At 42.4% G+C, this 24189-nt stretch overlaps 3 protein-coding genes across 3 annotated transcripts; 2 read left to right on the plus strand and 1 right to left on the minus strand.

Annotated features, from left to right (window-relative positions):
• Nucleotides 1–26: 26 nt before the first annotated feature.
• On the minus strand, nucleotides 27–6182 carry sars2 (seryl-tRNA synthetase 2, mitochondrial). The gene is made up of 16 exons (XM_034701733.1): nucleotides 5878–6182; nucleotides 4816–4911; nucleotides 4476–4505; nucleotides 4237–4377; nucleotides 4073–4127; nucleotides 3903–3966; nucleotides 3569–3674; nucleotides 3412–3459; nucleotides 3179–3287; nucleotides 2956–3001; nucleotides 2780–2867; nucleotides 2436–2548; nucleotides 1475–1568; nucleotides 1135–1227; nucleotides 981–1046; nucleotides 27–488 (listed from the first exon to the last, which is right to left on the minus strand). The coding sequence occupies exons 1-16, from the start codon at nucleotides 6175–6177 to the stop codon at nucleotides 348–350; spliced, it is 1590 nt and encodes a 529-aa protein (XP_034557624.1). The 5' UTR covers nucleotides 6178–6182; the 3' UTR covers nucleotides 27–347.
• Nucleotides 6183–6883: 701 nt separating this feature from the next.
• Nucleotides 6884–15798, plus strand: si:dkey-260j18.2 (uncharacterized protein LOC325231 homolog). The gene is made up of 5 exons (XM_034700806.1): nucleotides 6884–7574; nucleotides 8817–8970; nucleotides 9103–9181; nucleotides 9407–9634; nucleotides 9784–15798. The coding sequence occupies exons 2-5, from the start codon at nucleotides 8817–8819 to the stop codon at nucleotides 11279–11281; spliced, it is 1959 nt and encodes a 652-aa protein (XP_034556697.1). The 5' UTR covers nucleotides 6884–7574; the 3' UTR covers nucleotides 11282–15798.
• Nucleotides 15799–16188: 390 nt separating this feature from the next.
• Nucleotides 16189–23915, plus strand: slc5a2 (solute carrier family 5 member 2). Its single transcript, XM_034700804.1, has 15 exons — nucleotides 16189–16287; nucleotides 16371–16442; nucleotides 17943–18047; nucleotides 18154–18213; nucleotides 18314–18418; nucleotides 18508–18613; nucleotides 19345–19425; nucleotides 20356–20585; nucleotides 20745–20880; nucleotides 21283–21390; nucleotides 21594–21744; nucleotides 21994–22162; nucleotides 22245–22460; nucleotides 22580–22712; nucleotides 22788–23915. The coding sequence occupies exons 1-15, from the start codon at nucleotides 16189–16191 to the stop codon at nucleotides 23003–23005; spliced, it is 1989 nt and encodes a 662-aa protein (XP_034556695.1). The 3' UTR covers nucleotides 23006–23915.
• Nucleotides 23916–24189: the final 274 nt, after the last annotated feature.

The following is a 24189-nucleotide window of genomic DNA, read 5'->3' on the forward strand; positions in this document are numbered from 1 at the left end:
AAGACATCATCTGAAAACAGGACAAGTTAGCAGGATATATTATTTATTTGTTATTCCTGACAATGATCCCCCTTATGAGATAAAAACATGTTCAGGCTTTGAATTTCATGGCATATGACAAATTGAGTCATAAACATATTTAGTTACAGGGAACCCCTGATGTAATGTGCTGATCCATCACCTTGTAATCATGTTAGCATTCATCCAAACAGTCAGACTGTACGACACATCCTCCTGCGTATTAAATATCTTCCTTTTTATGATCTGGCAGACTCAATGTGAACTGCCTCCCACCTCTGTTTTTTGTGGATGGTGGCTAGATATAAAGCACAACACTCGTATTTGGGTCATCTGGTCTTGGGAGCAGGCCTGGGGGGTCGAGTGTGCTGGTTTGGTCCGATGTATTTCAGTGGAACGTATTTTGGCTTCTCAATCACTTCCAGACCTAAATAAGGCTGCAGGGCTCGGGGGACACGCACAGTTCCCTCCTGGAGAGACAAGGAGCGCAAAAGATGAAATGTCATTACTAATTAGCATCCAAAATGATGATGTTAAGCCAAGATGACTTATCCTCAAATTATTACGTCTTAAAAATGTAACAAGCTGGGCTTCTTGTTTTTTTACATTGCAGGAAATCTTTGGTATGTTCAAAAAAATGTGCTATATAACCTCGTATCTGTTAAAAAGTCACATCTTTTTTCACTCATTGTCAGCTGAGTACAGGCATGGAAATATAACATCCAGCTGAACACACAGTTAGTATTGAGACTCTTCCCTGTACAGCGCAACACTTCCAGCTGTCAGATGTTGTTCAGACATTAGACAAAAACTAATTTGGGGTCTCGTGTGACCTTTACGCTGAAAATGAGTTGTTTACATGCATATATTTCATCAACGATTAAATAAAAAACCTTCATCAAAGAGTTCCAGCTTTTTGTAAATCTCCATGTTTGAAATGTGTCTTTATGTTGTTGTCTTACTTTGGTCTGGTGTGTCTCCAGAATAGCGATGATGGTTCTGGGGATTGCACACGCTGTAGCATTCACCTGGGGGGGAAATAACACATGGTTGAGTTGGTAAACTGCTGTAAACCTGCAGTGATGTAGATTAGTGCTGCCTCGTCTACAGTCTTACTGTGTGGGCGTACTGCAGGCTGCCGTCCTCTCTCTCATACAGGATGTTTAAGCGTCTGCTCTGGTAGTCTGTACAGTTGGACCCACTGGAAATCTGATATGTTTGCATATCGAGAAGAAAGGAGGAGAGAAATCACTTACAGAAGCAGAAACATGAAACCAAACAGAATCCAAACATTGGAAATCTACGTCCCCATTTCTGTTTATCACTCAAACAACTCTTCTGTAATTGTTCTAATTTTGTAAGGGGTCAGCAGGTTTCACAGTTTCTCAGAGCTTCATCATTTTCAGACTCATGTTGACAGAAAGTAGGAAGGTGTCACTGATATAACGAAGCTGACCTCTCCATAGCTGTCCCTTCCGGGCATCCATGCTTCGATGTCATACTTTCTGTGTGCAGGAAGACCCAGTTCCTGTGTCGGCATGTCCAGCACTCTGAGTAACAACAGAAAAAACTACAAGCTGAGTATCAGACTTTATTATTTAATTTTATATACATAGGACAAAAAAAACAGATATAATAAAGACAAAATCACAACAATGGATCAATTATCATTTATAGGTACAGTGATTAAAAGGTGTATATATAATCTTTCCAAAACAAATCACTCGCACTTGTTCACCTCGGTACCTTCAGTAGGATTAGAAATGCATCATTGTATGCCACATGGAGCTTTCTCATTTTAGCTGTACGATAAATGCACCACAAGAGGGCAGTGTGCAGTGGTGTACAGCAGGCTCTCCAGAGCTCTGTTATAAAACATCAGCTGTGCATATCTGAAACTTAAGTGCCAGTATCTTGGCTTGTGCATACATTTTGCAGCACTGGAGCTACACATTATAGAATCACTTGAGTCATTCCTGATGATGTGACCTAAATATTTAACTCTGCGGACAAAGCTGTTGATCCCAAATAAAGAATGGAGGAAAATTTTGCTTCAGATCGTCTTTGGTTTTTACCATCATGACACTCTTTTAATTTAACTTAAGTTGCTGTTAATCAGTACTGTGAAGAAACAATATAACTAAGTCATCAGCATTCATCAGAGGATTAACAAGACTACCCTCACCATACATCCAATCCTGCAAGCTGTCTGCTGTTAGAGGGATTGTCCAAGTCAAAGAGAAGAGGGGACAGAATTCCACTTTTTCAGGCTCAATTAGTCACCAGATAGAGTGACTAAATACTCCTGCCCACCCAGCTTGCATAGTTTGATGTAAATGGAGACATGCATACAAATATTGTGCACAATAACTAGATCTATAAAAGATTGGGATGACTTAGATTGGATTTGTACTAACCTGTAGTGTAGTTCCAGTGCAGAAAAAATCTCTTTCTGCAGAGAGACATACTCTTCCAGCAGCTGGGTGCTTTCCTGTCCCGTTTCATCTGCTGTCACTCCAAACATCTCAACCTGGAGGGATAAACACACATAAACACAAACGCAAATACAAGAACACACACAAAATACAGTTATTGTCCACAAAGAGAAGTAATCTGCTGCCTCCTCAGTCTTTATTGACAAAGTTACATCCTTATCATGAATCTGAGTTCAGTAATCTTCCTAAGTCCTATCAGCAAGATTCAAATTTTAATCTGTGTGATGTTATAAATGTGGAGAACAAAATGTCCTTGCACACTTCACCTTGTTGAAGTGATGAACTCTGTAGAGCCCCCATGTCTCTCTGCCTGTGTCAGTCTCCGCTCTGTAGCAGGTGCTGCTGCACACCGACCTGCAGAGGAGATGACAGATCATGTCAGATTCAATCATTTTAATATAAACACATCTGCAGCAAATGAGGAGTGAGAGCTGCATTTTACCTGACAGGAAGGTCCATCCAGCTGACTGCATGATCCATGAAATAACCTACAGGAGAGAGAGAGACACAGTGCATGTAAAGCTGATGCTTTCAGTTCTTATTCCTGATGAATGATTCATGTAGCTAGGTTTAAAAGTCTTTCATTGACTATAAATATTGATGCATTAGTCAAAGTTTTTGAGAGTAGTTAGATCTCATGCTTAAGCAAGTAAATAAAGTTTCACCTGCAATTCCAACCTCTCCAGTGCCAGCCATGTTGAGGTCAGGAAAACGGGCTGGATCCAGTGTATAGACCTGAGAGCGGTGGGCGTTAGGCTGCATCCCACAACCCTCCTGGAGGAGAACAAAATAGAGTGATGAGAAAAGAGGAGAGCAGAGGTCAGGAGAGAGACAGTTCAACATTAAAAGTGGGCCCAAGTATAATAAGAAACAAACATCACTGAGCTCTGTTACTCACAAACACTGCCCCCTTCAGCATGTCCGGGACCACCATGGGAATGAAGCCCTGCAAGAGTCAAAGGGAAACTTATTATTGGGTCTGTACAGGTTGAAAGAACATAAATATGCATGCATTTTGCAGATTTGTTATCTGGTATTTCCAGACGCATGCTTACCCGTTGCAGCAGTTTATCAAATGCAAAGTTTTGGAGTGCAGTCTGAAGTCTGGCCCCAGTCCCCCTCAGATAGTAAGACCTGTGGCCTGAAATGTGAGCTAGATGTCTGCAGGAGAGGGCACAGCAACAAAGCATTGTGAACCCGATTTGAACAAATGAGGTTATCTTAATTGTTATGGTGTTACTATAATCAGAGGCAATTGATTTTGTTTTCTGGCAGCAGACTGACTTAAAAGTATGTCTTCTTCAATTGTCTTTATTCATATGAACAAAGGATGCAAGAGATCGGTTCACAGTGAGCCTGGAAGATGAATATCAAGTGAGTCCTCCTCACCTCTGCCTGATTAGACCAAGCTCCTCCCCCAGCTCCACATGACCTCTGGGCTTAAAGTCAAACTCTGCAGAAAAGAAAGAACAGTTTAAGATTTTTATTTAAGCACTGCCGATTATAATTGATTGTATTCTTCAGTTAAATGACATCATATATCACATCACATCCATCACCTGGTTTCTCTCCAACAAACTCCACCACCCTCGCCTGACTTTCGTCTCCAACTGGCTGAAATAGAAAACAAAGAGGGATTTAAGAGAGTTCAAAAAACACTAAAAGGAAAACGATCCTCCTCCGATGCTTCAGAGAGAGTGTGTGTGTTTGTGTGTATCCTCACCACATCAGGGTGTGTGGTGTTGGGCAGTCTGAGCGCTCGCCCGTAGTACTCCTGATCTAGCTCGGTCTCTCGGGGTAAGAGCTGATTCAGTCTTGTGCGGATCTCCCGACCCCTCTGCAGAGCCTGGGTGTACTCTGGAAGCTGAGAGAAACACAACAGAAGATAGTCTCCGAATATGAACTGATTCAATATCTATGTTTTGGCAAGTTTGCATTCTAAAGTACCAAAGTTGAACTTACACTGGCAAGGGTTTTCTTGTTGTTGTTCTCCTGTAAAAAGAGTATAAAGTGAGAATTATGGGTGCATTTTGATACTCTCAAAACTTACACAACATAAACAAAAAGCCACATTACATAGGTGCAAACGCAACCTGAGGTAAAAAGTGAAGATTTTTTGTACATTTCGACATTAAGTATTTAGCATCTTTAAGTTCTAATATTACAACAATCAACAAAAACATTGCAGTTGCTTTCCTATTGAGCTCATGGCTTACTAAAGAAATGTCAAAAATAACGTTATATGATTTAAATCTCTCATTGCCATAACAATAGAGATACATTAGCATAAATAAATACTGACCACCAGTGCTTTGACTGTTTCACTGACGTGTCTCTTCTGCTGCTCCAGCCCAGAGATTTCTGTCCTCACTGCCTGGAGCTCCTGCCACGCACAGACCTACAGAGAGGACACACACACATGTGAACTCTATGATGATTACAGCAGACATGAGTTGATGTTTCCTCATCTTTTGTAAGCTTTGCTCAGTTTTAGTCAGCTGTTTTCTAGTCTGTCCTCGTGTTATTGTTTTTTCGTCTTGTTTTTATATTCTGTCTTTGTTGTCCGTGTATTGTTTGTCTGTTGTTTTATTTGCATTTGCACTGCTTTGCACCTGCCATGTGAGAAATGCAATGTTGTTCAGCTGTATACAAGCTATCCAGATGAATGACAAGTTTGACTTGACTTGACTTGAAATCTATGGTATGGTGATGGTCTCACATATTTGTTTTGAATTTACAGAGTATAACAGTGTATACATATACATTAAGAGGAAAAAGCCTTTAAGTGTGTCAATGTACTGAAACATTTGCTTCAGGATTATTTGAAATTTTAACTCTTTGGGGGGTCAGGTTCCAATCTGCAAAAATGGACTCTTACTTCATCGTTTTGTTTTCATACATAAGGTTTTTTTTTGTAGAGAGAACTAGAAGATGTCACTCCATAATAAAAAATGTATGTTGACACATAATTATAGCCCCATTTTTTTCAAAGTAGAGAAATAAGTATGCCTTAAAATTGTCTGATATTTAGGCTAATCATTTAGAGGACACATTGGTATTTATATAAGACACTTAATTTAACTCGTGCTTTACACATATTACCTGGGAATGCACAGTTTCATAGGAAAATGCATCCTCAATTAAAAAATAAAAATAGAGTTAAGGGACAATCATAGTTCTTTAATAGTAATGTGTGTGTGTTTGTGTGTGTGTGTGTGTGTGTGTGTGTGTGTGTGTGTGTGTGTGTGTGTGTGTGTGTGTGTGTTTGTTTCTTAGAATACACACAGTCAGCTCTCGATGCCAGATACACACTACTATCAGAAGACACAGTTGTCATGGTTTGGTTGTATCAGGAAACACTTACAATTTTCCTGACATCGTCCCCTCGCAGGTCGCCCTTCCTGTTCTCCACATTAGCTATGACTTTGTCGGTCTGCTCACAAACTGCTCTCATGTCCAGCTCCGGCTTGTCACTGTAACCTTCACAGACATGCTCGTACAAACTGCTCCGTGCCCAGTGTGTAAAGCGCACAAACAAACCTGTCCTTTGTCTCAAACACTGTGAGGCTACAGGGTTTAACAGAGTTAGTGCAGTCCCTCCAGCCTTTGCAACCATGCTGATGCAGGTCGCCATGTTTAGTGTCATTATGGATGCTGCATTCATGGTGTGTAGGAATAACTGCAATTACGCTCTTTGACGAACCGTTTTTTCCTGTATCTCAAAAGCAAAGCATTTAAATCAATGTTACAAAAGCCAGTCTGAAATGAATATGATTTTTTTAAAATTACAATCTGAATACATTTTGATTTCTGAAGCATAAAGTTTAATTTTTACCACTTTATTTTTCCCAACTCTGGTGAATCGGGTTGTGATCATCTTTGGAGATCTCAACAAAAAACATCTGACATTGATGCATGTCAGCAAAAGGCTTCCATACATACAGTAGGTGACCCGATCTCCTATTAAATTGTTGCACAAAGGAAATGCACTTGAAGGGTTATGGAAGAGGATTAGGGCCTCTGAAAAAAACCCAATGATAACTAAGGTCCAATTTATTATTATTATTATTATTATTATTATTATTATTACGAGAAAAAAGTCAGAATTCTCAGAAAAAAGTCAGAATTCCTTAATCTCAGAATTCTGACTTTTTTCTCAGAATAATATACATATATATATTTTAATTCACCATCATTTTCTTTTTTCAATGGCCCTAATCCTCTTCCTTAAGGGGTAGATGTAATTCATGGTCACAGATTGTATTTCCTAATGTTTATGATACATGTATTTATTTGTTTGTTTCAGTTGTTCATGGAAACAGAGAGCAAGTAACGGTTGTAAAAAATCGTGTTTTCCGTGAACGCATCATGGACGCGGAAGTCAGTGTTCTGCGATCCGAATCACAATAAAACGGATATTTTATTTTTAAATATCACTTTTAGACACACATCTGCTTTTTAACACATCAGTTGTCACACATTGTAAAATAATAATTAGAGTTATTTAATTTTGCATTGATAAAAACGACCCAGCTACAAACATTCGTCACGAGGCAAAGGTCAACCAATCAGAGGAGCGGAAGTTTAACGTTGCGGTAATCCGGTTCAGACGTGACAAGTGCGGCCGACTGAACCCTAACTCAATCCTAATTTTCTGCCCCGTAGGCACTAAAAACTACCCTCCTCACTGTCCCACCACCGAGCTGGACGTGCCGACTCTCTGCCATGGTGGACTGATGCGTGTTCGGACTGGAGACTCTGCACAGCGGGGAGGATAGTTCCTTTGTAAGCCAGTCTGGTCCGGCAGTCAGGAGGGATGTTGTGCTCGGACCTGGATGAGCAGCGAGTAGCCTGACGCGAGTCCTCAAAAAGGCCAGGACGAGCCTTTCAGCTGAGCCCGGAGGACCAAGGCATCCACATGGGAGCAACAAAAGCCTGCCGAGGCCTCTGGTAACAACCGGGTCCTGTGATACAGTTCGCCTGCCCCAAGCTGCCTCACCTATTCCTGTCAAAAGTGGGACCCAACCAGGCTTCACGGTGGAAACGAGAAGAAGAGCGAAGGTAAAGAAAACCGAAGTACTCAGTGTACTGTGTTCACGGTGGAGTGATGCTTGTGTCATATTTTCATTCTTCTAGTCAGGGGTGGACCCAGGAGGAGGCGAGGGGTGGCCCAGGCCCTCACTGGGGTCTGATTGGCCACCCAAAAATCCTTAACTGTGATTGGCTATTAGCAGGACTTATGCTACAATCATAGACATGAATGTGGTCTCAATTATATCACCTACTGGTTTTTGAGGGGGGTTTATGAAGCTGAAATGCAGTGGTTGTCTTATTGGAAACGCAGACTCCAACTCACCTCAGGCTGATCCAGAAACCTGCAGAAAGTTGAAGTTGAGACAGGTCTTTATAATGTTTGAGGCGGGCAAACAGCTACAACATGTCAGACAAATCAGTGTCAAGCACTTATAATGCCATAGTATGCATAACTAGTCTTAAAGTTATATTTTTGGGGGGTTTTTTTTGCCTTTATTGATAGGACAGCTGAAGAGAGACAGGAAACGTGGGGAGTGGAGAGTGGGGGTGGAGAGTGGGGGAAGACATGCAGCAAATGGTCGCAGCCGGGAGTCAAACCAGCGACCTCTGCAACGAGGACTATGGCCTCTGTATATGGGGTGCACACTAAGACTGCAAGGCCAGCACCACCCTGCATAACTAGTCTTAGTGAAATTAATACAGATGAGTTATTTTAAAAAAAATCACCCTCATACAGTTTGTACAAATAAAGAATTTAGGTATTGAGACCTCTGATGGGGTTTCCTTGACTTTTGGAGACGGCCTGAAGTGGAAACTCAACAAATTGCAGCTTTTTGCTCTGCATTGGCTTCATTTCACGTCAGTGTTTGGTGCACGTCCCCTTATGTACTTCAATTGTTATTTTGCATGTACATCTCCTCTTTTATTCCATAAATAATTAGGCTAGGGAGATGTATTCATGTGTGTGTGTGTAGACAGACTTTATGCCACCCTCCAGTTGCACCCCCCCGGTCAAAAAGGTCCAGACCTACCCCTGAGTCTGGGTTTGTATCTCAGAGATAGGAGTTATCAGGGTCCCATCTGTGAAAAGCCTCTCTCACACACAGACCTCTCTGTTACAGAGGGTGACTAATTCTTTAAAAATGCTTTATTCCTAGTATTTCTGTTTCTGTAACCGTGTTATCATCTTGTAAATTTGCTTCTAAAACTTTATTACAATTGAAGCGACTGCATTGCATTGAACTCTGAGTGTTTCGTACTGTACCTCAGATGAATGCGGTGCGGGGGGGCACAGTCACCTGGCGTCCCCAGCCGTGGCAGGATGGGGACGGAGGAGGGGGGGAACCTCTGTCCGACAGTGACTCAGAGGAGGAGGACTTCCCCGATGACAGCACCACCCCCTTGGGAGACTACATCACACACGGTGAGATGAAAAGCTACGAGACTACAGAGGGCGTTATTTGAATTTGGAAACTAGCTTTCTGTCTGATTCTAACATCTCTGTCTTTCCTTTGTTCTCTCTTTGGTCCATCTTCATTTCTCTGCTGTGTTTTAGGATTGAAGCAGCTCTTGGATGCTCAGCAGCTGTGTGATGTTACTCTTCTTGTTGAGGGAAAGAAGTTCATGTGTCACAGGTATGATTGATGCCCAAAGAAGCTGAAAAAGGAACATAATATTAATGATTAGAAATAAAAAAGAGCATTTGACTTTGGGCTGCAGATAACAATTAATTTGTTAAACATAAAGGAGAGACGGAAATGAGGCAATCTTAAGTTAAGATGACATTTCTGCATGTTTATCAGTGGTTACCAATTGACAGCAGCATCCTCCATGTTCTATGTTCTCTCCTCGCCACTCAGAGTCCTCTTGGCCGCCGTGAGCCCGTACTTTCGGGCCATGTTCACCAGCCCTCTGGTTGAGTCCCGTCTCACCGAGATCCGGCTGGAGGAAGTGACGCCGTCTGTCATGGAGACTGTGATTCAGTTTGTGTACACCGGTGAGGCAGGGCTCTCTCTGGACACGGCAGAGGATCTGTTTGTGGCCGCCAACCGCCTTCAGGTCATGCCACTTCAAGATCTGTGCTCCAGGTAAATCAGCTGTGTTAGGATGGCAGATAATCAAATTTACAGCTTTATTCACCATTATCTAAAATTCAGCTGTCTGGATCTTTGTGTTGACCTTCCTCTGTACTTTTATCCTCTCATCTCCACTTGTCGTTTCTCTCTTATCTCCCAAGGTTTCTGTTTGAGCACCTCTCAGTGGATAACTGCCTCGGGATGTACTCACTGGCTCGCTCTCACCATGACCAGCTGCTGCTGCGTGCTTCCCTGCGGCTGGTCGCTCAGCACTTCCCCCGGGTGGCTCGGCAGAAAGACTTCCTCCTTCTGGATCATGGTACCTTAGGCAGCCTGCTGAGCTCCGACCGTTTGGGGGTGGACTCTGAGGCAGAGGTGTATGATGCAGCCAGGCGCTGGGCAGAGCACCAACCATTTGACCGCTATGCCCACATGCCAGCACTGCTTCACCACCTGCGGCCGGGGCTGCTGTCCCAGGAAGAGAGCAGAAGACTGTGCCAGGAGCTGGGACCTGCTGCAGCTGGTGAGGGCCTTGGAGGGCCTCTGAGACCTCGAGAGGGCATGTTTGAGAAAAAGATCGTCTGTGTGGACCTGACTCCTCGGGAAGAGGATAATTTAGCTCTGAGAGACTACACAGTGGACTGCTTTGACCCTCGGACAGGGAAGTGGGAGAAGATAGCAGCGCTGGGCTCTTTGGTCAGTCCTGGCTGTACGGCTGTAGGAGACCGGCTGTTTGTAGCAGGGGGAATCCTGCGGACAGGCTCTGTGTCTGCAGCCGTGCATGAATACGATGCAGTGTTGGACTGCTGGATAGAGAGGCCTTCGATGTTTCAGCCCCGGGCCATGCTGGGTCTGCTGGGCTGTGGAGACTCACTCTATGCTCTGGGTGGCTGTAACCGCTCGGCTCTGCTGGACTCCAGTGAGATCCTGGAGCTGACTACACTTCAGTGGGTCCCGGGACCTCGGTTACCGCTCCCTTTGCGCGCCTTTGCTTGTGCAGCCTTGCGAGGGCGACTTTACATTCTCGGCGGAACTACACTTGAACAGAACCGAGCGGTGGTCCACTCGGGTGTGCTTATTTATCACACCCTCACAGACTGCTGGACACGTGTGTCTTTGGACTCTGGGGCCACCTGCCTCGCTGGAGGAGTAGCTGTTCGAGGTGGAGTTTGTGCCATCGGAGGATACATGAGAGATACCACCAAGTTCCTTGATGGAAACTACACCAATCTGGAGACTTTGGACGCCACGGGGCGTGTGCTGTTTTTCAGAGAGGGTAGGGGGTCTGGAGTAGAGAGGGAGGTGACTGGGGGAGGGGTCATGGTCAGCGCAGAGCAGCGGGGAGGTGCAGGCGGTGGAAGCGACAGAGCCCCAAGCCCTGTTGTGTTCCCCGGGCTGCCGCGGCGGATAGCTGCTGGGGGCGTGGCCAGGTGGAAACGCAGGATCTATGTTCTGGGCGGGGAAAACGGCTCACGGTTTTATGACAGTGTGTACTGTTGGAAGCCCGGCTGGCGCAGCTGGGTCCAGAGACGGGAGAAACTCCCAGGAGACACTGGAGGGGTGAGCCAGTTTGGGTGTACCACTTTAAAGTTCCCTAAGAAACACATCCTGTCCAGACTGAGACTAGCCAAAGAAAACTGCAAAAAGGCCGCAGACTAGATAATGAAGATGAAGTCGAGGCTGCCGTTCATGTGACACAGATGAGCTCCGGGCTGTGTTTGAATTAGCTTTTCCTTGACCTCAAGAAACGTTGCTGTTGAGAGGAACCAAGAAGGAGACAGTTTTATACAATGTGAGAGCAGCCACAGAGCAGGTCTAAGACGGAGCTCATGAAATAGAAAACTGACATGTACAGGCAGAGAGCAACGGGAGCCAGAAACTGGTGAAAAATCAGGCACCATGCACCTGAATGTAACCTTACCCACTATTGGTCAGAGCAGCCAGGTTCTTAGAGAAAGAAAACGGCCTTCAATTGTTTTCTTTCTTTTCATTGGGTAATAGTATTTTTAGATTCTACAGGTGTAATATTTCAAGGCTTTTTGGGAACCGTGTCAACGCTGTGAATCTTTTAGTGTTGAGTTTGGACACAAGGATACAGGATTCAGGATTCTGGACTGCGTAAGAACAGAATCTCCCTTGATTGAGTGACGATGCATATTGTTAATAAAATGAGTTGCATTCAGACAATTTAGCGTGAACCATCAGTTATTTCATATTTCCCATAAACCCCTGCAGTTGTTTTGTTGCGTCATTGCTCGCAGAGGAAGGCAGGGGCAACGGCAGGGCTGGGTGTAGACTAACAAACTGATTTGAACACTGATCTCTCCTCCGCCTGTATCGTTCTCAAGTGTTTTTTACAGGAGATGATTAGCTGCTCCTTTTGGTCAAAACAAACAGACCTGGTAATTCAAACTAGTAATAACACAGTACAGAAGGATCATATACAGAAAGACGTTTCACTGATGTTCTTGGCGCTGGCAGGTCTTTAAGACTGCAGCCAGAGCTGTTTTAACTTTTACATAGTTAGGATAAAATCCTTCATCAAGTTAAAGTCAAAAACTATGCTGACGGGACTTCAAACACTGAGTAGGTACCGAGCAAAAAGAAAATTCAAATTGTAAAAATCTAACTCCACCTGATACGATTCTGAGTCGGTTGCAGCCCCACACATTTCTTGTTTAAAGTACATTTCCACATGATTGTAATAATGCAGCCTGTTGTGTAATGACAGTATCCTTGTGTCCAAACCGGCGCTCTCTCCAGCTGATTTCCAGACCTCTTATCCAGGTGAATTTTGTCTTTACTTGATTCAGTAGCTCTGTTTTCAAAAGGACGGTTTTGTCCGATTAGCTCCAGCCACAGGACTTCTGAATGTGTTCGGTGTGGAGGATCATTTTTGAGCACATTAGCGTTCCTCTTAATTTATTGAAATGTGTTTTTTTGGAAAGCTTTTTGTTGTTGTTTTGAAATTGTAACTTTGGTTCTGGATGGCACTATAAATGTAGACCGTCTGGGGAAACAGGAGCAGATGTGTGTGGATGTGAAGTGATTGAGGATTTTTTAGTTTCGAATTGTTAAGTTATTATTTTAGAAAAGGTCAGAGAGTTTGCCCACATGTTTAAGCACATTGTTTTACTGTAAGCCACTATGTTTACTCTGTTTTTCTTCTGTTTCCTCAAATCCAGACACTTCTGAGGGTGTGTTCATTTGAAAATCACTGCCAGCCGGGCAGAACCCAACTTTAGTCGTCATCAGATTGCAAACTCCAAAACACTGCTGGGGTAAATTAACCTGTGATTCAAAGAGGCGTCATAGTTTTAGACTCCAACTTTCACAGGACGTCGAGGGATGAGCTTTGATTTTGTGTACTTTTGCCATGAAGCGCTGTAATTCACAAAACTGAAAGCTTTCTGTAAGATAAAGGGATGACTGTAGGATTTAAATAAATGGGCCTCAAATCACAAAACACTAGAGGGCGTTCCTTCAGAGATAATTCACTCCAAACTTGCTGAGTGGATCTCAAATCATAACGTCACAGCTGACATAAATATATACAGAAATGTAGCTTTAAGTTTGGATATAGTTTAAATACCCTCACTAAGGAAACTATCAGCCTAAAACAGAGAGATGTATAACAGATATGCTTCTGTAAAAGCAGAACGGGATATCCTTTCACCTCTCACTGAGATGGGACAAAGTGTTTAACCCTTTAGGTGCAAATCCATTTAAGTATATTAAAACAGGACCGTCTGACATGAGAAAGAAAGGTTTTTTCATGTAACATGCATCTGAAACAGGCCCCTGAAGTCTTAAGTATCTCCCTGGAGGGAAATAAACAAAACTATTCCAGTGAATAAGCAACAAGTGGCATTCACACACAGCACACTGAACCCTGCCACACCTCCTCTAAGCCCTCATTATTTAGGAGCAGAGCTACACCTCCATGTAAAGGCTTCTGGTGTCCAAAGAGAAGGAAGTTTATCTGTCCCTGAAAGTACCTGTTGGGGTTCTTTCTTGCTGGTTTGTGGAGTTGTTTGTGTTTTTAGGGAAGTATCAACAACATATTTGGGGGGCTTTTTAGACATTCTGTAATTTCACGGACTGTATAAACACTAAAATATTAAAAACATAGTACTAAAGTGAGTGAGGACACACTACACAGTCTTAAATTATGTCAAGTGCACACTTTTTAAGTCCATTAGGGTGTAGAATAGTGTAAAAATGTGGAACTGGACCAAGCAGCAACCTCAAGTGTTAAAAAATGAAGCTAATGTGGTCATGCAAAAACCTGCAGGTCTTTATATTTCCACTTGAGAATGTCTCAAAAAGAAAAGAACACCTGTTAGGTTCCTTGTTAAAAGGCACATTTCTGGAGCAGAAATATGTTGACAGCCAGGTACAAATATTCTCAGTCTCAGTAACTCATTTCTGTATTCATAAAAACTGCAAGGGGCATGAATTTTTCTATAACCCGTCTGTTTTTTCATTAAGGCTAAGTGTTGCACATACATTTCGGGGCCAACCTACCTCCCTGCCTCCAGGTTGACTGAAAATTAGGTTGCCTCAGCATTTCCAACATGGTGACCGACATCTTTGGGCTTCATAACGCCTCTTCAGCAACAGATGGGTGACGTTCCTAAAACTGTACATGTTTCTACAGTCTATGACACACTTCGATGACATCATGTTACCTGAAAACAACGGATCCCTTTAAGAAAAGAGGGAGAGCTGCAGCTCCAGAATTAATTTGTGTTTACGACTTAACATTGTAACACATTTAGGCAGCCCACCAAAAGTCATGAGGACCATGATGTCATCTGTTTTGAGGATTTTTTTTAGGTTATTTTGGGGCTTCATCAGATAAGACAGCTTGAGAGATACAGGACATGTGGGGACGGAGAGAGGGGAGTGGCCTTCAACAAACCATGCAGGGACCTGGAATCAATCCTGAAATCAGTGTGATGAGAACTGTAGTCTCTGTACATGGGGTCCCTACTCTACCTACTAAACCAAACCAGCGCCCCCTCATGAGGATGTTTCACTGAAAATACAAACTACTTCAAAGGCCAGCCAAACAAACAAAGCAAGTAGCTAGATGTTGCATCTCCAGTAAGAAAAATTATAGGTGGTTTCTTCCCTTTTGCATCCCTGCTCGCTTTGTTTTCATATTTTGGGGGCAACAATGTTTACGTACATGTCAGCACTATTTCTTTGAACTCTGGGCAAGTCCCACAGGAACTTTCCCAAACAGCCAGTAGCCACATTGAAGCAGAACGGTACAGTTTAGTGTAGCAGAGCTCCCTGCAAGTGCATGGGGAAGTCGTCGTTTGGATTAGGCCTTTGTCACAATCGGCCCTTATTCTGCCATATTGCTTTTTATTTATAGTTGTGAGGAGTACATTTGTTTGACTGCCAAGTTAACGTATGGACCAGTTCTCTCAGAAATCACTTACACTAACTTTAACAGCTTTATTATAAGACTGAGTGTCCGATGATCATTTTAGGTCTCTCAAAAAGCCATCCAAGCGTCTCACTGTCTCCTCTGTGTGATGAATGTTCTCAGATTTCTTCCAGGATTTCCTTTTGTCACCTCACCCCTGATGATGAGGAAGTAATCGGGGCTAGACATATACTTAAGAACATATATGAGGACTGGTAGGATGTGGGTGGGCTCCTGGTATCTAATATTGTAAGGAATCATTACTTCTGATTCTGACATGGTCGACCAAAATGCTTCAAACCTGATGAGGACAAATGATCCTCAAGGTTAAATTCTTGAACTTGATTTCACTATGTTAAAACACACAACAAACAAAGTGGCTGGTTTAACAGTATTCGCTTGACTTTCTGTTTCTCATCACTCTGTTTAATTTAAAGTCCCGTGCTCTGATTTCCTCTCAAACAGTCAGAGTAACTTATTTTCCGTTCCTCGGTGCGCTTACGGCTTGTATGAAGTGTGAAAAGTGAATCTGTGTGCATGCATGTTTTCTATGCCAAGGTGTAAATCTGTTCAACACACGCTCTTTGCACACATCCGCACCTGCACTGTGTCCATCCAGAGAAGTGGAGCTGCCCTCATTTGTACAATCTGATGAAGTGTGTGAACTGAGAGAACGCGGTTGTTTTGATGAAAGCAGTGCTATCAAATGATTAAAGGACTATTTGCTTACATTTTATCAGCTGTTGAAGTTTATTTTTTGTACATCTGTTAGCTTTTATTCTGTAACTTATCACTTTGGTGGCTCATCAAGTACAGTAGCTGTTTACATGAAGACTAGTGTCACTCTTGCTTGTTTTCTATCTTTGGTGTTAATAATTGATCTTAAACTGCTGAATCTAGTAACTGCTACACCTGACCAAAGTTCCAAAATACCCGCACCGTCTTAAATCTGCTGCATGCATCACTCTTTGCCAGTTCAACTTGCCCTGTAGTTTCTTAGTCGGTGTGATGTTCGGGTGTTTTTTGCAGATGCAGCTGATTTTATTTGTTGTAGCTGCAGAATAGTCTCACACAGACCGTCTTGCATTAGAAGCTGATTAAAGAATATTTAGCAATAAGTGGAGCGATGGAGGACCCCTCATCAAACAAATCCACCATCAACAACCCAGCAGATATCTGTGTCATTGTTGGATATTTCATCATGGTTATTGGCGTTGGCATTTGGGTGAGTGCAGCTCTGTTAATCTGAGTCAAATCAGGAGAATATGGTGACATGTGAGAGTAACAGGTGTGTATTCTATGTTTCAGTCCATGTTTCGGTCCAATCGTGAGACAGTTGGAGGATATTTCCTGGCTGGGCGCACCATGACCTGGTGGCCGGTGAGTTCAGCGTAAAGCTATATCATAAATATACACTACCAGTCAAAAGTTTGGACACACCTTCTCATTCAATGGTTTTTATTTATTTTAATTATTTTCAACATTGTAGATTAATACTGAAGACATCAAAACTATGAAATAATCTGGTTTTGCCATAATCTGGATTACAACAGTAGTCAAATAGGCCTATCCATTGTGTACTAACCCTACCTCTGAACAACACAACTGATGCTCTCAAACACATTAAGAAGGCAAGTCATTCTACAAATGAACTCTTGACAAGGCTCATGTTAACTAGAAACTATTCCAGGAGACCACTTCATGAAGCAGACTGAGAGAATACCAAGAGTGTGCAAAGCTGTCATGAAGGAAAAAAGGGGGCTACTTTACAGAATCTAAAATATAAAACATATTCTGCTTTGTTTAACACTTTTTTGTGAACTAAATAATTCCATATATGTTCTTTCATAGTTTAGATGTCTTCAGTATTAATCTACAGTGTTTACAATAATTAAAATGAATACAAACTCTTGAATGAGAAGGTGTGTCCAAACTTTTGACTGGTAGTGTATTTTAATTTAAAATCAGCGTACATGTTGGCTGATATAAAGATATGTGTTGCAGGACAGATAGAAACATTGTTACTATTCCTTACTCTGTCCACAAGAGGGCACTCTACTGTCCTTATAAGATGCTGCATAATAGGTTACTACTTGTAAATGACAACTTGTCTCATGTAAACACACTAATAAAACTCAGCATTTGAAAATAATGACTCGGCATCTTAAGATAAGAACTCAGAACTTTTGAGAAAATGTTTCAAAGTAAAATAAGACCAAGTACCTTCTGATAGTCACTATTTTGTACAGTGTATGTAAACACTTCAACTTCAAATTTCAAGTTAATGGCTTAACATAAAGACTAATAATATCAAAAGTAATCTCTTAATTTTCTAAATAATTAAGGGAAGCATCTTCAAGTGACAGAAAACTCAGACAATGACATAATGTACAAAACATTGAAAGTTGAATTTTTTCTACGACAAAGTTGTTAATAAATGTGAAATGTTTAGTTATACTTTGGGGATACTGAGTCTTTAAAGGTACAGTGTGTAGAAATGGGGATATTTAGCATAGAGCTGATAGTGTTACATCCTCTTTTGTTGAAATGGACTTATGATATATATTAGAAAAAAAAGATTAATCCAAACACTCAGTTGGATATGAGAAGATGCTGTTTTGCTCTTTGATAAATTCAGTCTGCTTGAACTTTCAGTCTTTTTCCAGAGGGTTCATCATTTCTTGTTATGGAGAGATGAATCAGAAGATCAAGCTTATTCTTATTATTTATATCTCTTGTATCTGATAAAAAAAAACAGTGTGGTTGCAGGTAGAAAAGAAGCAATGTATGATTTGATTCTGACACTCTATGTTGAGACAATCAGCATCACTGTGCTCTCATTTCTCTGTTTTGTTGTTTTCTGTCCTTTTCTCCATCCAGGTTGGTGCATCTTTGTTTGCCAGCAACATCGGTAGTGGACACTTTGTGGGCTTGGCTGGTACTGCAGCAGCCAGTGGCATCGCTGTGGGAGGGTTTGAGTGGATTGTAAGTCAAACTCTGACCAACAGTTTACTACAAAGTTGACACATTGCATTACTGCCACAAACCACCTGAAGCGTCAGTAACTGACAGCTTGATGTTCTCTCTGCAGGCTCTGTTCATTGTGCTGCTGCTCGGCTGGTTGTTTGTACCCGTGTATCTCACAGCTGGGGTAAGAAGATCCCGCTGTATGATCACTGTATGATTCACTCATGTGTTGCCCCCTGTAGTTTCCTTTGGTAATTTGCTCTGTTTGGAATGTGCTGTGCCAGGTGATCACGATGCCTCAGTACCTGAAGAAGAGGTTTGGAGGGACCAGGATCAGCCTCTACCTCTCTGTCATCTCTCTGTTTCTCTACATTTTCACCAAGATCTCAGTGAGTCTCCTCGTCTGAAAGCACACAGGCCGATAAACACAGTTGTTTCTTTTTTCCCTCACTTATTTCCTCTCTCCACCTCTGTGCAGGTGGATATGTTTGCAGGAGCTGTGTTCATCCAGCAGGCTTTAGGCTGGAATATCTATGTGGCTGTGATCAGCCTTTTGAGTATAACAGCCTTGTACACAGTCACAGGTATGTTTGTGTGTACAGAGCCTGGTTTACTTCTGAACAGGAGATTATTTGAAGCATTTTTAAAATCAGTTTTATTTGAAATATCTCAATATTTATCACATATATTGAAAAGAAAGTGTCAAGCACAAAACTCTTGCATTGTCAGAAAGATAGTATTTAAGAGACTCTACTGTGGCCCGAAAGAGCAAAACATAACAACGTCTAGAAAACACAGTATTTCTCAAGCCTTTGACTCTTATTAAGGACTAAAAATCCAATAGTTGAAATTATTTTTGATAAATCTCTTTAATGTCCCCCATTGTTCAGCTTATTTCTAAATATTGACATACCTCTTTAAAAATTGGGGTTTCTGGGTTAACAGTTTGGCTTGGTGGTTATATCAAGTACCCCATGTAAAGAGGCTGTAGTCCTAGAAGCAGGTAACCAGGATTAGATTCCAACTCCCATTGCTCTTTATCACGTCTCTCGCCAATCTTCCATCCCGGTTTCTGACTCTATCCATTTTCCTATTCATTTCAATGGAGGCATAAAAAGCCCCAAAATAAACTTAAAAAAAGGTCAAGATTTCTGTTGGTTTATGCATTAAAAGGCATATGAGTTTGTGTGTGTGTGTGTGTGTGTGTGTGTGTGTGTGTGTGTGTGTGTGTGTGTGTGTGTGTGTGTGTGTGTGTGTGTGTGTGTGTGTGTGTGTGTGTGTGTGTGTGTGTGTGTGTGTGTGTGTGTGTTACCAGGTGGCCTGGCTGCTCTGATGTACACCGACACAGTTCAGACATTTGTCATCATAGCCGGAGCCTTCGTCCTCTGTGGCTTCTGTAAGTAAAACCTGTGCAGTTATATTCAGTCATTATAATATTTACACTGCACATGTTCATGCTTTTGTCTTTGTTGTAGTAATATCTGTAACACAAATAAGAAACAGCAGGGGACACGACAACAAGAGATTGGCTTTTTGTGTTTGACTTTAAAATATCACAGACACCAAACTTACACTCACTCTCTGTCATGTCACCCTGTGTCTGGTCTCCAAAAAACACTCTTCACCCATGTTCTTAAAGGCGACTCAGAGAAGTTCAAATCATCTGTGGCATGTAGCTTTGTTTTTCAAATAGTTTTATGTAGTGTGAGATATTACTCCATCATCCCTCCATTCCTGTGGCTGTGTCCCTCCCCAGCAGCCTCTCAGCAGACGAGAGGTTAACTAGGGTCAGTGATCATTCATTTCACTGCAGTGGTTTACAAGAAGCTGACGCTGCAGAGCCACAAAACTCCCCACCTCCAGCCGAAATAATCCACACCATGTGACCTTATGGATTTTTTTTATGACACGTCAATATGTATCAGCCTTACTCTAAAGAAGATCAAAGATAAAGTCAAAGGAGGAAGCAGTAGAGATAAGAGTGTCAGAGGAACCAGTGGAGGATGAAAAACACACACACACCTCCCTTTGTGAGCTGGTGATGCGTTGACAGGATAGTGCTGTCTCAGCAGCTGACTCATCTTCAGTATCAGCTTAGCTCTGGACGACTGAGCTGAGTTTGAAACAACAAATACAATGTGCTTCACTTTGACATGCCATGTTAATATTGTATAAACAGGATTGTCTATATCATAAAAATACTTCAATTTAGGCGAGTTGAATGGAAGTCACTATAGTCCAGTGTCCAGTAAACAGACCTTTTCTTTAATGTGTCTGAACCCAGCCTTTATTGATTAAAAACTCACTCCGTCTCTTTCCCCTCAAGCTTTCGCTGAAGTAGGCGGCTACAATGCTCTGCTGGACAAATACAGCTCTGCATTAGCGAGTAATGTCTCCTCCCTGAATCCACTAAACTACAGCATCCCATCCCACTGCTACACCCCAAGACAGGATGCCTTCAGCCTGCTGAGGGACCCAGTCACAGGGGACCTGCCCTGGCCTGGAGTCTTATTTGGGATTTCTATAGTGGGGAGCTGGTACTGGTGCACAGACCAGGTAAAAAAAAATCTCACTCATAGTAACCTTGATGATTAAAATGGTTGGTTTTAATAAACAGGAATCTACCAGCCAATTAAAAACATATTTCATGAAAGTATAACTTTTCAACAAAAAACTTAGCATGATTGTAATGATTTATCTCTTCTTGTGTTTCAGGTGATTGTCCAGCGGTGCCTTGCTGCTCGTAGTCTGACTCACGTTAAGGCCGGCTGCATCCTGTGCGGCTACCTCAAAGTGCTGCCAATGTTCCTCATGGTGTTCCCCGGCATGATCAGCAGAGTCCTCTACCCAGGTGTGACTCATAATTTTTAAATCCCTCTGTTATAACTTTATTTAAATAGCACCTTTGAAACAAAATGCTTTGACAAACAAGCAAGAACAAGATGACCTAAACTACGTTGGAGCACAGGAACCAATGCAACACGAGAAATGATCAACATGATTAAAAGCAGCAACGCAATATTAAGGAACCATTTTTAAGAATTCAGGCCAAGAAGGACGAAGATGTGCAAACTTACAAACACAGTTAAGAGGAAGAGAACAAAAAAAGGGTGAAAACATGAAAGAATGACTAAAAGAAGAGAGACTTTAAACAGCAGAGTTCTTTGTAATGTAATGTAATGTAATCAGAGTTGATGTTAGATTCTCTATAGTGTGTTTGTTTATCTGTGTTTGTTTTTCCATCCACCTGTAGATGAGGTGGGCTGTGTCGTCCCTGAGTTGTGTAAGGAGGTGTGTGGCACTGCGGTGGGCTGCTCCAACATCGCATATCCTAAACTGGTCGTGTCAATCATGCCGAACGGTAAGAACAAAAAAAAAACTACCTGAAAAAAAAGATTTTTTTTGCACCTCATTCTCCAGTTGGGTGTTTTGGTGTTCAGGTTCAGTGTTCCCACAATAATCTCTGTAATTCAACATTTGATACATCTTTGTTTTAGACTTCTGTCTCCACTTGGGCTGAATATTTTAACCCATCTTCTTTCTCCCCTCTGTCTCCCGGTGCAGGTTTGCGGGGTCTGATGCTGGCAGTGATGTTGGCTGCTCTCATGTCCTCTCTGGCTTCCATCTTTAATAGCAGTAGCACTCTGTTCACCATGGACATCTGGACCCGCATCAGACCTCAGGCCACAGAGCGTGAGCTCATTATTGTTGGCAGGTAAAGAGTGAACAGCTTTGCATTTCCACAACTTTCACACAGATCTGCCTTGCTGCTTTTCTAACCCACTACAAACCGAATGTAACCGCTCTACTGTTAGTCCTGGAAAGGAAGGATAGCTCACTCACTGTACTCTGCAAGCTCCTCAAATCTGAATGTAGCAATTATGCAGTGACTTCAAAAGCACAGGTTTGGATGAATAACCATCCTCTCGTGTTTAACTCTTTTAAATGTTTCTCTCCTTTTTAGAGTCTGGGTTCTGTGCATCGTAGCCGTCAGCATCTGTTGGATCCCCATCGTCCAGGCGGCTCAGAGTGGTCAGCTGTTCGACTACATCCAGTCCATCTCTAGCTATCTGGCCCCGCCAATCGCTTCAGTCTTCCTCCTGGCTGTCTTTATCAAGAGGATCAATGAGACAGTGAGATGAAATATTCATGCATTACTATGTGATCACTTAATGAAACACCTGGTGACACTGTCCCTGTCTCTGTCACTTCCAGGGTGCGTTCTGGGGTCTGGTAGGCGGCCTGCTGATGGGTCTGTGTCGGATGCTGCCTGAGTTCTGGTTCGGGTCTGGCAGCTGTATTTTCCCCTCTAACTGCCCCTTCTTAATTTGTGGGATTCATTACCTTTACTTTGCAATCATACTCTTCTTCTGTACGTCGGTGCTGGTGCTTGTGGTCAGTTACTGCACTGAGCCCATAGAGGATGAGCATGTAAGTGACTTCTACAATCTACTTAGTTTCATAAATGTCCACCTCAGTGTTTTAGTTACAGATAAACAATTCTGTAAAATCAAAGTTGGTTCTATTTGGCCCTCATGTTTTCCTCACAGCTCCATCGCCTGGTGTTCAGCCTCCGTCATTCCAAAGAGGAGAGGAAGGACTTGGACTGGGAGCAAGAGGAAAAGGGGAGAAGAGCCCGGAAAGAGGCTGAGGACAGGATGAGGATGAATAATAACAGTGAAGGTAAGAAAGAAAAGAAACCACAGTATCAGAGAAAGACACTCACAGAAAACACTAACCCCTCCCTCTTCCTCTCAGTGGCTGAAGAGGAGGAGGAGAAGGCTGGGATCTGTGGCCTGCTTGGCCGGCTCTGTGGTGGGAGTGACAGCAGCTCCCAGGTCAGAGAGCAGGACACGCCTGAGGAACCAGAGAAGCTGCCTGATATCAGCGAGGACCCGGTGTGGAAGTACACTGTGGATGCGAACGCTCTCATTATGATGGCTGTAGCTTGTTTTATGTGGGGGTACTATGCTTAGCAGTCAGACTTTATCCAGTTAGGGGAGCATGGTAAATGTGAGATTGTCTCTTGATGTAATTTTAGCTCTGTTAGGATGATGCGGTGGCTCATTCTTACAATGAAAAACAAAGCAGTGTTGCCATCTGTTGGACAATGCCCATCACTGCACAGCATCACTGACAGTTTTCCTTTAAAGCAGGGGCAGAACAGTTACTGTTAAAGGATTTGTGTTTCTTTTAAAGTCTTTTTACATTACAATAACAATTAATTAATCCAAAACTATGATTAGATTAGAGATTAATCCTAAACTTGACTCTTCATTAAAGCCATGACATAATTGAAAGGCCTATACCTGCAGGGACTCTCATTACCCCCATGAGTGTACTTTATAGTCTCTGCCTGTGCTCTCATTCAGCATGAGCCCAATCCATTAAAAGCTAAACCTGAAGAACTTTTAGTACAAAATGTTACAGAGCAAGGATAGACTACACTCCCCTCTGCAGCACTCTCTCGTGGACCAGCCCTGCACCATTCATGAAGCAGTGCATGATGAAGTGTTCAGCGCAGAGGATTTCACATGTCCCTGAATTAGAATGAGCCTCTTGCTGTTTCCTCCAAAGCTGCCTACCCCAGCTTTAAAAAAAAGGCTTAAAAAGGCATAGATGCAAATGTACCACCCGTCTTACTTCTCTGTAAGCTGAACAGGTTTTCATTCTCCAGTGCATTCCTCCAGTTTTAAAGAGCATGTGTAATGCAGTCCAAAGAATGTTTATCAGGTTAGAACGCCATTACTGTATACTGTTACATTTTTTATTCAATCACTTGGTGCCTGCGTACAGCACTGCAATAAAAGGTGTGAGAAGAGAAATGATATTGAAGCGGAGTAAAATGTAAACTCAATAAAACCTCGAGTGCCAGAGTTCAAAAGATCGGTTGTGGAAGTTTGATTTCTTTTTTCTAAACTTTGGCTCAAGGGATCAATAAAACACAACGTTCATGTTGTAAGAAAATGTGCCTCTCTATTTGCAGTCCTTAAGTAAAGATTAACTAGAACTCTGTTACTGCTGGAGGATACTCTTGTGCCAGATTTTCTTCAAACATTCTAAAGGTAAAAACAATTAGAAGAAGAGGAATCTCCAAGTCACGACCCCTCTACTTCATGTTAGGGTCCTGCTCACCTTGTTGGGATTATAATCTGCTCAG

The sequence above is a fragment of the Notolabrus celidotus genome, chromosome 14 (genome assembly GCF_009762535.1).
Source record: "Notolabrus celidotus isolate fNotCel1 chromosome 14, fNotCel1.pri, whole genome shotgun sequence".
Lineage (NCBI taxonomy): Eukaryota > Metazoa > Chordata > Actinopteri > Labriformes > Labridae > Notolabrus > Notolabrus celidotus.

Coding starts and splice junctions, on each gene's coding strand:
- sars2 (XM_034701733.1), bottom strand. CDS start 6,177: ATGAATGCAGCATCCATAATGACACTAAACATGGCGACCTGCATCAGC. Junction 3,002..3,178: donor TGGAGAGGTTGGAATTGCAG/GTGAAACTTTAT, acceptor TCTCTCCTGTAG/GTTATTTCATGGATCATGCA. Junction 1,047..1,134: donor GCCTGCAGTACGCCCACACA/GTAAGACTGTAG, acceptor TTTCCCCCCCAG/GTGAATGCTACAGCGTGTGC.
- si:dkey-260j18.2 (XM_034700806.1), top strand. CDS start 8,817: ATGAATGCGGTGCGGGGGGGCACAGTCACCTGGCGTCCCCAGCCGTGG. Junction 8,971..9,102: donor GGGAGACTACATCACACACG/GTGAGATGAAAA, acceptor GCTGTGTTTTAG/GATTGAAGCAGCTCTTGGAT. Junction 9,182..9,406: donor AAGAAGTTCATGTGTCACAG/GTATGATTGATG, acceptor CTCGCCACTCAG/AGTCCTCTTGGCCGCCGTGA.
- slc5a2 (XM_034700804.1), top strand. CDS start 16,189: ATGGAGGACCCCTCATCAAACAAATCCACCATCAACAACCCAGCAGAT. Junction 16,443..17,942: donor GCACCATGACCTGGTGGCCG/GTGAGTTCAGCG, acceptor TTCTCCATCCAG/GTTGGTGCATCTTTGTTTGC. Junction 21,745..21,993: donor GAGCTCATTATTGTTGGCAG/GTAAAGAGTGAA, acceptor TCTCCTTTTTAG/AGTCTGGGTTCTGTGCATCG.